The sequence below is a fragment of the Chanos chanos genome, chromosome 16 (genome assembly GCF_902362185.1).
Source record: "Chanos chanos chromosome 16, fChaCha1.1, whole genome shotgun sequence".
NCBI classification, from domain to species: domain Eukaryota; kingdom Metazoa; phylum Chordata; class Actinopteri; order Gonorynchiformes; family Chanidae; genus Chanos; species Chanos chanos.
The window spans coordinates 10,410,959-10,423,212 of record NC_044510.1 but is presented as its reverse complement, the minus strand read 5'-3'; the positions used below and the strand labels follow the sequence as shown (position 1 = coordinate 10,423,212).

The following is a 12,254-nucleotide window of genomic DNA, read 5'->3' as shown; positions in this document are numbered from 1 at the left end:
TGTGCATGTGTGTGCGCGTATGTGTGTGTTTGTGTGTGTGCGCGCACGTGTGTGTGTGTGTGTGTGTGCTTGTGTGTGTGTGAGTGAGATGAAATATGTGTGTACATGTGTCGACTGTGTACATTTTGATTGCGTGCATGTGTTGGTTAACGAGAAGAGATGATGTGTGTATCTGTTGAATGTGCATGCGTGCCTGAGTATGCAGAGTTAAAGCTTGTGTTTGCGGCGGTAATGAGGACAGAAATGTGTGTGTTTATAGACTGAATAAACAGCTGCTGCCTCAGGGCAGCCCATGTTTGTGACAGTAATGAGGGCACTCCTACTTCATGGGAAAACCATATATATATATATATATATATATATATATATATATATATATATATATGTGTGTGTGTGTGTGTGTGTGTGTGTGTGTGTGTGTGTGTGTGTATGTGTGTGTGTATGTGTGTGTGAGAGACAGAACCTCTCATACCTCAGTGTAACCCATGCTTGCAGCTGCGATGAGTGCTTGTTGGACTGCATGGCTCTTGCTGAATGGCCCCTGTTGCTGACCATCTGGAGTCCAGTCACACTGGACCAGGAACTTCACCACCTCCAGGTGACCGCGTAGAGCAGCGTGAACGAGTGCGCACTGACCGTTCTTATCAAGGTGATCCACCTTCACACACACGCGCGTGCACACACACACACACACAGAGAGACAGAAAATGGGAGAGAGAACAGGAGAGAGAGACATAAAGAGTATAACTATGAGACAACACCACAGCGCAAGAAAAAGCTGTATGATATTTTGGTTTAACGATATCATGCCCCGCCGAGATGAAACGTGGGACTTGGGCGTGGCGAGCTGTGAGAAGCACTCACCTTGGCTTTTTTGGCACAGAGGGCAGTGACGATGGGCAGGTGACCCGCGGCGGCAGCGTAGCCAAGCGGGGTGAGGCCGCTCTCGGACGTAGCGTCGACGGCAGCGCCGAACTCCAGTAGCAGGGCCACCATTTCCATGTAACCCAAGTGTGCGTGAACACACAGCACCGGGGCGTTGTTTAGAACCTCGGTGTGGTAGTTTATATTAGCACCGCCCATGATCAGCAGCCGGGACACCTACAGGCAGGTAAGACAGAGACATGGACAGAGAGAGAGAAAGGGAGAGAGGGAGGGCGAGAGAGAGAGAGCGAGAGAGAGAGAGAGAGAGAGAGAGAATTCTGTGTAAACAATTAAGAATTTTTAATAGTCAGTTAACTGGCGGTCAATGTTTCAACAGGTATTCATCATGCTCAACATCGAAAAACTCCTCGCTGATGTGGCATAAATACTTGACGCACTGAACAGCTGGAGGCCTTTCAAGCGTACACACTGAATGACTATTTAAACACAAAAATATTCCAATAAATAATTCGTTAACGGCCAGTTACGTATGCGTGTACGTGCACACGCGCTGCATAAAACTGAGAGGGCGTGGTGTCTGTTACCTTGATGTTGGGCGTGTAGAGGTTTCGCAGTGAAGCCAGAGCTGTGGAGAGACCCTCTGTGCTATAGGACGCCCACAGCGCCTGCAGGACTGAGGAGGACACCCCCACCCTCTTGCTCAGACCCTGTGGGGTGGAGATTGACAAAAAAAAAAAAAACCCAGTCAGGACCAATAAAGAAAAAGCAAGGTAACGTGATGGTCTCCGTTGGACTAGTTGCTCAACAATGATTAAGTATGGTTGTATTCATCTACATTACGTTACATTACATCAACATATGTTCACTTTAACAGACGCTTTTATCCAAAGCGACCGCCAAGACACGCGGGATAGAAATCAAACAAGTCGCTGTTAAGGAGCCGCCTGTTCGGTTCTGCTAAGTTCAGTATTAGACCAGATACAAATGCAAGAACGTTGAAGGTAAATGAGAGAGAGGGGAATACCGATGGGTCAACACCTCCCATAATATAAACCACCGAGTTCTTCCGGCAACAGATATCTCAACAGGTATCTCAACAGGTATCTCAACAGGTATCCCAAAATAACTGCCGTGTAGTATCAGTTACAAAGGGGTAATTCTGTCGATTCTAACAACTGTGGTGTATCTTGACACAGCGTGCTGTATGGAAATGGTGTCGCTCGGTCTGTCTGTACCTTGAAGATGTGCGCTTTTAGAATGTGATGGCCCAGCTCTATGGTCTGCTGTCGGTTCAATTTGCCCTCCTGACGGGAGAACCAGAAGGCCAGGAGTGTATGACCGCTCCTACAGCACGGTCAGACAGGGAGGGAAGGAGGGAGGGAGGGGGAAAGAGTATAATGTTTGTCATTTTCTATTATATTGATTTTTAAGTCGTGATACATTCTTATCTCTCTGGTGGCGGATGTGTAATATTTCTGCTTGTTCTTTTCAATCCTGAGTCAGACCAGTATCTAAAGTATTTGAATCACTGGACACGGTCCCGGTTCTTTTCGGTGTTCCCTTCCCTTGTGCCCTTGCTATCTTAACGATGATAAACGGCCGTTTTTATGGAGACTCTGTGGAGTAACACACATAGCTATTACAGGACTTTGGTATCTTTAGTAACTTTAGTAGAAAAGGACACACAGCAAAGGGATCAAGGAGAGAGCCCAGTCATTCAAATACTTTAAACACTTATTTGACCCAGATCTGGTACTTAAAACCACTGCCTTAAAAAATCTAAACTAAAAATGAAGTTTAGTTTAGGTCTGACTTATATCCTTCTAAATACTGTTAAGCAGAAAATCTTTTCACCAGCGCTTCCAAAAATCCTAACCCCCCAACCCCCCCCCCCAGGAGGCCGTCTGGGCCAAATTCACCTTGGGTCGCAAAGGAACTTGGTTTTCTCCCCTTCCTCTCGCCAGATGAGCCACTCGCGGAAAGAGGGGTGCACGAACATGCGCGTGCCGTCGCGCCTGCGCACCAGGAAGGGCGAAAGGTGTTCGGCTCGCTGCTGGAAGTCCTCCCAGTCCATGGCCGTTCCGCGCACCGCCCCGGCGTTGACCGCGCCGAACGCCTGCTCGTCGGTCAGGGGGTGGAGCGACGCCACGGCCACGTTGAGCAGCGGTAACGCCCTCTCGAAGGACGACTGCGTGGGAAAGCGCATGTTGAGCTGAAGCAGGTACACCTCAGCTAGACTCACAGGCACCACCTGGAAAACAAAACAAAACAAACAAAAAAAAAACATAATTAACTTTACGACTGTCAGCGCGTTCCAGTTTAATAGAAAAATATAGCTGTCATGGCAAAGGGCTGGGCGTAAGTATATTTAGCCTGCATCCTGAAACCGGAAACAAAGCCACAAATTCTCGTTTCAGACAGTACTCGACTGAAACAAGGTTTACCAAGAAGACCATGAGAAGAAAACATAGTAACATCAGGGAAGCACAAATTTTCTCTTTCTTCTCTTGTTTCTTTTCTAGTTTGTACAAACCCCCCCCCCCCAAACCTTCAGCATTAATCGGAACCCTTTAGCATTAATCGGAACCCTTTAGCATTAATTGGAACCCTTTAGCATGAATTAGGTTGAGTGCGTGAGACAAGCAGACCTTGTAGCTGGAGCTCTTGAGTACCAGGTAGCCCTTCTCGATGAGGTCCAGTGTAAGCTTCAGGTAGAGGTAGGAGCCGCGGCTCAGGCTCTTGAGGTGGGCGCTCAGTTTGCCGAAGGCGGCGTTGTCCAGTTTGCCGTTGAGCGCGATGTTGTTTTGGATCTCCTGGCTGCTGTGGATACGGTGCAGGATGTAACCCTGCAGGTCTTGGTCGATGGCCTCGCTCTCCTCCAGACGGTCCAGGGAGATGCGATGGAAGGGGAGCGGCCGTGCGATGTCCTGGGGGGGAAAAAGAAAAAAAAGAAAAAGGAAAAGAAAAAAAAAAGGAAAAAAACCCAGTAAGAAACGGAAGTTGTTTCCTCGTTTCTATGACGTGATAATCATGCAATTTTTTTTTTTTTTAAGATTTTGAGTTTTCGTGATGCTAACCACTGATCATACATGACACAAATTCATAAAAGGCCTTTTTATAGGCTTATAACCAAAAATATCCAAGACCTTATAATTCTCATGTAAGGCTGAAGAGGTATAACTGATGATTAAAGCATTAATAAAATAAAATAATGTACTATAATATTATATTATACTATGCCTAATAATATCACATAATATTAAATATCATATGGTCGTGCACGTGAACTGCTGAAAATGCTGGTCAGCTGACCTGTAGGGAGGTTCTGACTGTGACGACCAGTTTGAGCCATGGGGGAAAATGGTCAATGGTTTTACAGAGGAATGAGACGATGGTGTCACCGTAGTCTGGTTTATGGAACTCCGCCTCATTCAGCCCGTCAATCAAAATGATAAAATCTTCTTCACACGCTAGCTTTCTCTCTGAAACACACACACACACACATACAAATTACAGTCCTACAATCCTAAAGCGTATCCCAAAATACCTTCATCACCATTAGAATTCATCCAGCAATTCAAACTTATAACATTTACAATCGCCCTAAAAAAGTACTCAATAAAAAAAAAAAAGGCAAAAAACCCCCCCCAAAAAAAACAAAAACGTGAACTCCTCCTCATACTAACCTCTGTGCAGAGCCTCCAGTGGTTCGAGCAGGCCGCGGCGAAAGGCGCTGAGGGGGTCCTGCACGCAGGAGCGAAGGCTGAGTGTGCTCTGTAGGTGTGGTTGCCGTAGCAGCTGTTCCCGGTAGGCCTGCATCTGCGGAGCGCGGCACAACAGCGCCGCCACGTTGTGCACAAACTCTGGCACCAGGCAGGTGTAGGCATTATCAGCCTGACAGTAGTGGTAGGCCACCACCTAGAGAGAGACAGAGAGAGAGAGAGAGAGAGAGAGAGAGAGAGAGAACAGTATTATTATTACTATTTGTTTTTAATATACCATTGGTAAATGTTTGGAAAAAACGTGTTGGTCAGCATAGTGCTTGAAAGCTTATATTTTTTTAATATGAGAGAGAAAAGAAGGGGTTATGTACAAATGATAACATTCTGGTCTGCAGATGGATCCAATTCTGTTTGGAGTAGGCTTTGTTGTGTTGTTTAAACCAACCGACACTGATCCAGTTTAAGAGATTTGACAAAGAGACAAGGATAGGGAAACAGAAAAGACACAGTATGAAAAAGGGTCTATTCAAACTCTTTTTGGCCCATGGCGAGTTTGATCACACACTTGAAAAAGCGTGTTTGTGTGCGTGTTTGTGTGTTTGAGAGAGAGAGAAAGAGAGAGAGAGAGAGAGAGAGAACACAGCTAAAAAGAAAAAATGGATGTCAGGTTTCAAGAATCGAGGAGGAGAAAAAAAAAAAAGAAAGGTAAGTAGACAAATAAAGAACAGATGAATTGTTCAGTTAAAGAAGATGAGAATAAATAAGAGGAGAACACATAGAGAGAGAGAGAGAGAGAGAGGGAGGAGGGGATGAATACAGAGAGAAAGCATATCCCAACGGAGCTAAAGGCAGCACAGAGCACAAGAGAAAGGTAAAAAAGAAAAACAAGAACAAGAACCAGGGCAAGTGGAACAAACAGTGAGAGATTGGGGAAAGGCAGCGGAGAACAGTTTTGAACTGTTCTGTAAGATTTCCCTCTTTCCAAACCTATGGCGTTTCTTTTCTTTTTCTTTTTTTTAGGTGAAACGAGTGAGATAATGTACCTGGGAGGCCAGCCTCCTCAGCACCTCCTCCTGACGTCTCCTCATCTCGGGCGTTCCCGGACAGCTACCTCCCCCCACCAGAGTCCCGTGGGCGGACTGGGGCTGGCTGATGTTTACGCCCTCTCCGTCTGACAGGGACGGGCAACAAGGTCATTGGTTACATGTAAGCAAAGGGACAATACGACTTCAGAGAATGAATCACGGTGTTATTATTCAGTGTATCGGCTGGAACTCAGAAAAACTGAGACTGTTTGTAGCTTCTTATAAATTAAAATTGAAGAGCGAGAAACCCTACAAACAAACAAACAAACAAACGAAACCTTCAAAAAAAAGCACTTCTTTAAAACCGAATTCTTGCAAACTCGACCACAGAATTTGTACAACCTTGTACTGACAATGATGAAGAGCTTGTGTATTTCAGAAGAATGCTAAAACAGCTCTCAAACATAAACACACACACACACACACACACACACACATACTCACGTTTGGGTGAGGCGTGGGGGCTGTCGGAGGCTATCTGTCGCATGCGGTTACCGTGGCAGCTGAGCGCCACCAGCCTGGAGATGATGGCCGTTTTGCCGAAGCCCACGTTGCCCACGATCACGACGCCTCGGTTGGCCGAGGGCTCATCGCCACGGAGACGGGCGTCCACCTCTTGGAAGAGCCATTCCCGGCCGGTGAAGACGGAGTCGGCCGTCAGGCTCGGCACTTCGAACAGGAGGGGCTTCAGAGCGATGTCTGGAGGCCGGTACGGGGCAAAGCGCACTGCATTGTGGGTAAACGGAGGAGAGGTGGGGGAGAGGTTCCGTGAGAGATGGGTTAAATTATACCCTCTGAATAAACACTCTTTGAATAAAAGTTTTTTTTTGTTTTTTTTTTTATTAGCTCCTGTAACCGAATAACTACACGGAAATGATTTGCCTTGTGAAACTGAAGAACAGTGAAATTTTTAGTAAGACTGTAAAGAGTAACTTTTTTCTGGGAAGCAAGTCAAAGTCTAATTAAGCTTTCCCTCACGCAAAGGAAGCGTTTCATCATTAGGAGAACAGCAGATGTTTCTCGGTAATTCGGTTAAATATCTGCACTTCGTGGGACTGATGATCCTTTCACACTAATTAAAAATCCTTTGGGGCTGACTGTAATGTGCAGGAGATGTTTGAGTGATTACGTCTGCATTAACCCGCTGCTGTAATGTCACCGCTTCACCACTAGAGGTAGATGTTGTTCAAAATAATGACCCGACCAGGAGGCAGTGTTAGAGAATGTGGCTTACGCAAGCCAGCCCTGCAATGAGCAACCTGGTGGATCAATGCCTATCAGCTGCTGTGTCTGGAGCAGCTATTGTGTAGCTGAGGATAACGGTTTGAAATGTCGTGAGAGGTTCGACTAACTAGATACTTGAAAAGACACTGTGTGGTTGTCATGGTTACAACCCCCTCATTCCCAAGACAGAAAAATCAGTCAGCGCCTTCGCTGATGCAATGCCAAAACAGTCGAGCGAATGCTGAACGCATGTACGAGTGCTCAAGTGTGTCCTTCGTCATCGTCATCATCATCATCATCATCATCATCGTCCTTGTCACATTTTTACTTTAGCAGGAGGGGGATGTGAGGCAAACTAACATGACAACGTAGGTGTACATGTTTCTCTAATCCTCTAGCATAATCCCACATTGATCGGTGAAACATATGCTGACTTATTTATTCATAACAGAGCATATGGAGGTGGGTGGGAGTATGACTTGCACCACTTACATGAGTTAGACTGCCAGGCAAGGATGTTAGCGGAAGCTAAAGAGCGAGAGAGCGAGAGAGAGAGAGAGAGAGAGAGAGAGAGAGAGAGAGAGCATGTTTAAGGGGCAGGCAGGGGGGAGTGGATTAAGAATGCAGCTGAAGTCGAAGAGAAATGGATGGTGGTGAGGGGAAAGCTGAAGATCAAGGAAAGTAAGAAATCTCAACTGAAAATTTGGGGGCTGTTAAGCTCGCATGCATGTTCAGAGCGACTGTGCACCAACAGTGCGCCGATGCATGTTAAATGGGTGAATAACAGTATGAGTGTGTGTGTGTGTGTGTGTGTGTGAGTGAGTGAGACACTGAAATGAATGCGGTTCTGAATACTATCCATACGTGTTTGTATGAACGCAATTAGCGTGTGAGTATGCGTGTATACGCCCGCGTACACATCATCCAAATGACCTTGCTGCTAAGGTGACGCCACGTCATGCAGAAACCCAATATCCCAGAAATATAACCCTCCCAACACTGTCCAGATCACCTCTCCGGCAAAGCGAAGAATAAAAAAAAAAAACCCCAAACAAAAAATGCTGGGGTAAGCAAAGATACGAGCTAAAAATACAGCGGAGGCGCTCGCCGTCGAGCTTGCGTGTGCGCGCGCGGCTGATTTAAAGCGGATGGAGCCTCTGGGCCGTGAGCTTAGCCGCTCTGCCTCTGACAGATGAGCCGACGCTGAGGCTGAGGTCGATACATCGATCGGGACAGAGGACGGATTAAGGCGTGACGGCCTGCAGTCCGCGCAGAGGTGAGACTGCGCATTTGAACGGGTAGATGCGGGAGAAAAAAAGAAAAAAGAAAAAAAAAACCCTTGTGTTTGCACGGTGAGAGACGTGTGTGTTGATAGGACTTGTGAGGGAAGTTTTGGCTGGTGTGATATAAGGACAGCGCGGTGCGAATGAGGACAGGGAAAGAGAAAACGTGAGGGGGGGGTGGGGGGTCTTGGTGTTACTCTCCTGAGTCATTGTCTGTGCAGGCAGAGAGACAGGGAGGGTCACCTTGAGATTTAGATGGATGGACTTGTATTGCAGTTATAGGGAAATACACACGCTCATATGCGCGCGCGTGCACACACACACACACACAAAAACAAATACAGACTTATACACACACACCAACACAGTAATGCCCCACACGCACATACACGAAGAAAAACAAACAGGCATACGTACACACAGACACGACACACAGCCAGAGATACACACAGATACATGCACATGTACACACATGAACAGATCTGAAGAATAAGCATTTGTAAAGTGATTTCTTCCCAGTCATTGGGTTCATTATTTAAAAGATTAGCCTGAAAGGGAGAAAGAGACAAGAGAAAGTAGCTAGAACAACGCTCCTGACCATTAACTAAAGAACTCAACATATTTGCAGCCTGACGGAAAATGACAGGAGGTTTTTTTTTTTAGGGAAGGGGTTATCTCTGTCTTGGCGGGGGCGTATTCGTCGCCGCGCTTGGCAAGCTCTTCCCTTACCTCTCAGGTCCTGCCCGGAGCGGCCGGCTCCGGAGTTTTGCCGGGGCATCCGGAGAGAGGTGCGAAGCGGAGCGTGTCTCTGTTCATCCAGATACGCCAGGTCCTCCAGGTGAGCTGAACTAGTGGCTGAGAGGAGAAAGGAGAGACGGAGAGGGGATGTGGGGACGGGAGGAGAGCGCGAGGGCGTCGAGAGGAGGTGAAAGGAAAAGGAGAGGAGGAATAAAAGCAGAGGCTTAGAAAGACATAACGAGACAGAGCTGTTCACACACCTATATCACAAAACAATACATTTATACATTGTCATATTTATCAGAATGTTTAGAATGGAAGAAATGTGTGGAAAACTTCAGTGGAAATAGCAAACGTTTGGCAAACTTAAAGTGTCCACCTATATATATCACTCTATATCACTCAATCCCTCCCTCAATCAGTCAATTGTGTGCGTGTGAGTGTGTGCGTGTGTGTGTGTGAGTGTGTGTGTGTATTTGTATGCCCCAGTTGTGGTTCCATGATACATCAAAAGCAACAAAGTATTTTGGTGACTAAAATCTGGGTAGTTTTAACATGCTGGCGGAGTGAGATATTGGTTAATCTTGTTGTAAAATGTAAATTAATATACAGAATTAGTCTGTGTGCAAATGGGAGTTCTGCTGAGCTGTGAACTGTTTTGACCGTTTGAAAAGACAAAAACCATAATTATGAGTGATGAAGCGACATCAGCTGTGGATATTTGATTAATTTGTCTGCCCTCCGTGGAGATAAATACATTACATGGGTGTGAAGAGGGATGTTTTATAAAAAAACGCCATACGCTTCAATAAATTATTCAATACACTGCCTGTTCTGTTTTCCTCAGCAACACAAATTAAACTGCATGCCAGAAAAAGGTTTATTACCAAAAAAGTACATCTCCAAACACTACAAAGTCCAAAACAAATGATTACTGAATCGTTTTCTGTTGTCAATTCTGTGCTGAAAAAAAAAAAAAAAGGCTACCACAGCTACGACAATTTATTGGCCCCGACTACGACCCCGAACAAAACAGACCGTAGTTTCCGAATTCTTACCACGTTCTGAAAAGAACCTGAAGGGGGAGGATGAAGAGGAGGAGGTGATGAAGCTGAGAGGAGTTATGGAGCCGATTCATGTGAAAACCCAGAAACATTCAGAAAAGCAACCTTCGGTCAAAAGCATGGGACCAACACAGCACCTCCTTCCTTCCTCTCCGGAAAAAAACGTTTGTGTGTGTGTGTGTGTGTGTGTGTGTGACTGAGAGAGTGAGAGAATGAGAGAGGGAAAAACGGAGGGAGAGCGAGAGAACGACAAGAAGAGAGAAAGAAAAGCATAGCAAGTTTAACGTGAGCACGAGAGACGCGGGACGAGGTTGAAAATAACAAAGGAGGAGGGAGAAGAAGAGGAGCTGTTTGGGAGGAAGAGTTCATGACAGGATTTGACTCTTGCGACGTTCGGAACGTGATCGTACAACCACCGGGATCTGTCAACAGTGGTTCCTGTGCAGAGAGCGTCAACATCCTGCCTTTGCCCACTTGTGTTAAATTTAGTTCCCCTTCCCCAAATGCTTTAGACTGGAAATATTACATTAGATGTAAGCTAAACTATCACACAAATACGTCCCTCTTTAGCAATATTCGCAGTCGCTGTATTTAAAAACCGGTTGATTAACTGTAGTTTTAAAAAGAAACAGATTTAGAGATTAGAGAATGAACTTTTAGCAGCTATTGTAGGGTAGGCCATGAACTTTAACCATGACAGGAAAAAAGAACATTTGGCAAGGCAGCCGGTAAGGTCCCGCTTTCCAGACACAGATGAAATGTTGCTAAGGTCAAAAAAAAAAAGGATTTTCCACAGAGAAGGCCCATTAACGGTGAAATTCGTCCAATCATTAAGCTTAACCGTTGTCAAGAAAACCTTGAAACACTGCAAATCACTACGAGATTTGTACTAAGTCTGCCCTCCACTGATCTCCCACTGACCACTGCAGTGGTGAAACCGAAGTTCTGTTTTCCTAAGTCAAGAAAAACCAAACATTTGGACCACCCAAGCAGGGAATCAATACAAACATTGGTTTTTATCTCACTATTGGCTACATCACTCCTTGTAGCAGCGGTTGAAAACTGTCTTCTTGGGGATCCACTCTTATCTTCCTGTAGGACTTTGCTGCTAAAAAGACAGCCTGTCGCTGAAGAGAGGATTGGCTACCACGGCTTTGTAAGGACTCTTTTCCAACCTGGCTCTGAGGAGTAAAAATCTTGAGAAGATTGTTTATAATCAAATTAGCTATTTCCTCTGGGTAAGGACTATCATCCAAATTCCAGTCAAGTTTTCCAGCAGATTATGGCATTGAAACCAATCATACAAGACCTCAGGGGCGCTACCGATGCCAGCGAGGTGTCAGTCTTTATTCTCTGGGATTTAAGATTAGCGTTTGGTTTGATTTATTACAGCACCTTGAACGTTAACTGGAAAAATTTTCGGGGGCCGTAATGCCGATGGTGTGTTTTCATCTGCGCTCTTCTCTTTTTGTATGTGTTTCATCTCGGGATGTTTTATTAACCTCCATGATGTCATTTTGGGCTGCGATCTCACTTACAAACTTAGCATCACGGAGTCAGCGTTTTTTCCATTTAAGGAACGACGAGGGATCACTGGCGCGTACATTCTTTACCAAAATACCTATGAGCAGGTAAAACGGCGGGAAAAAAAACGCAAATGATTCTGGGTGACTTGGCCGAAACTACTAATGGGGTTCTAACAGAGACAGCAAATGAGTCAAATTCTGTGCCGGCTGTCTGCGCTGGTGGTCTGTTACTTTTAGGGTTGATTTTGAGGTGATTTCACTTATGTTCACGCATAATTAGCATTCATTATGTGTCTTTTTGTATCACCTTTTTGTATCGCAGCCAGGGCTATTACATCCACCAGCGTGAACATAATTCCTGATACGGACACAGAGCATAAAAATAGAAAATATTAGAAAAGCGACATTTTGGGTTTTGTTGCACACTGCTTGTCACAGGCTAATTCAAAATGTCTGAAGACTCATCTTTTTTACCCTGGCTTTTGATAAACGGCCCGTGTTTAGTATTTTAAATGTTCTTTGAACGCCTTAGACACTCCACCATGAACGTTTTAATTTTCTGGGATTTGGCTTTGGCTTTTTATTAATGTGCTCGCGGTTTATCGCGGCTGGTTCAACAAAGCCCGGCATCAGTGAAGTTGAATGAAAGGAATTTGTTGTCAGGCTCCAGAATTTACTGGCCTTAAATCATATTTATCTGAGATTCAAAAAAATGGGCTGAGGAGAG

The 12,254-nt window shown here is 45.4% G+C and overlaps 1 protein-coding gene across 1 annotated transcript in view; it reads right to left on the bottom strand.

Annotated features, from left to right (window-relative positions):
- The window catches only part of tanc2a (tetratricopeptide repeat, ankyrin repeat and coiled-coil containing 2a), a 67,801-nt gene that overhangs the window by 9,189 nt on the left and 46,358 nt on the right, over window positions 1-12,254 (bottom strand). Inside the window, 11 exon segments of the mRNA XM_030793544.1 lie at window positions 473-658; window positions 865-1,101; window positions 1,470-1,592; window positions 2,121-2,229; window positions 2,805-3,136; window positions 3,534-3,812; window positions 4,198-4,367; window positions 4,572-4,803; window positions 5,651-5,778; window positions 6,137-6,418; window positions 8,929-9,054. Coding sequence (XP_030649404.1) covers window positions 473-658; window positions 865-1,101; window positions 1,470-1,592; window positions 2,121-2,229; window positions 2,805-3,136; window positions 3,534-3,812; window positions 4,198-4,367; window positions 4,572-4,803; window positions 5,651-5,778; window positions 6,137-6,418; window positions 8,929-9,054 — 2,204 coding nt within the window.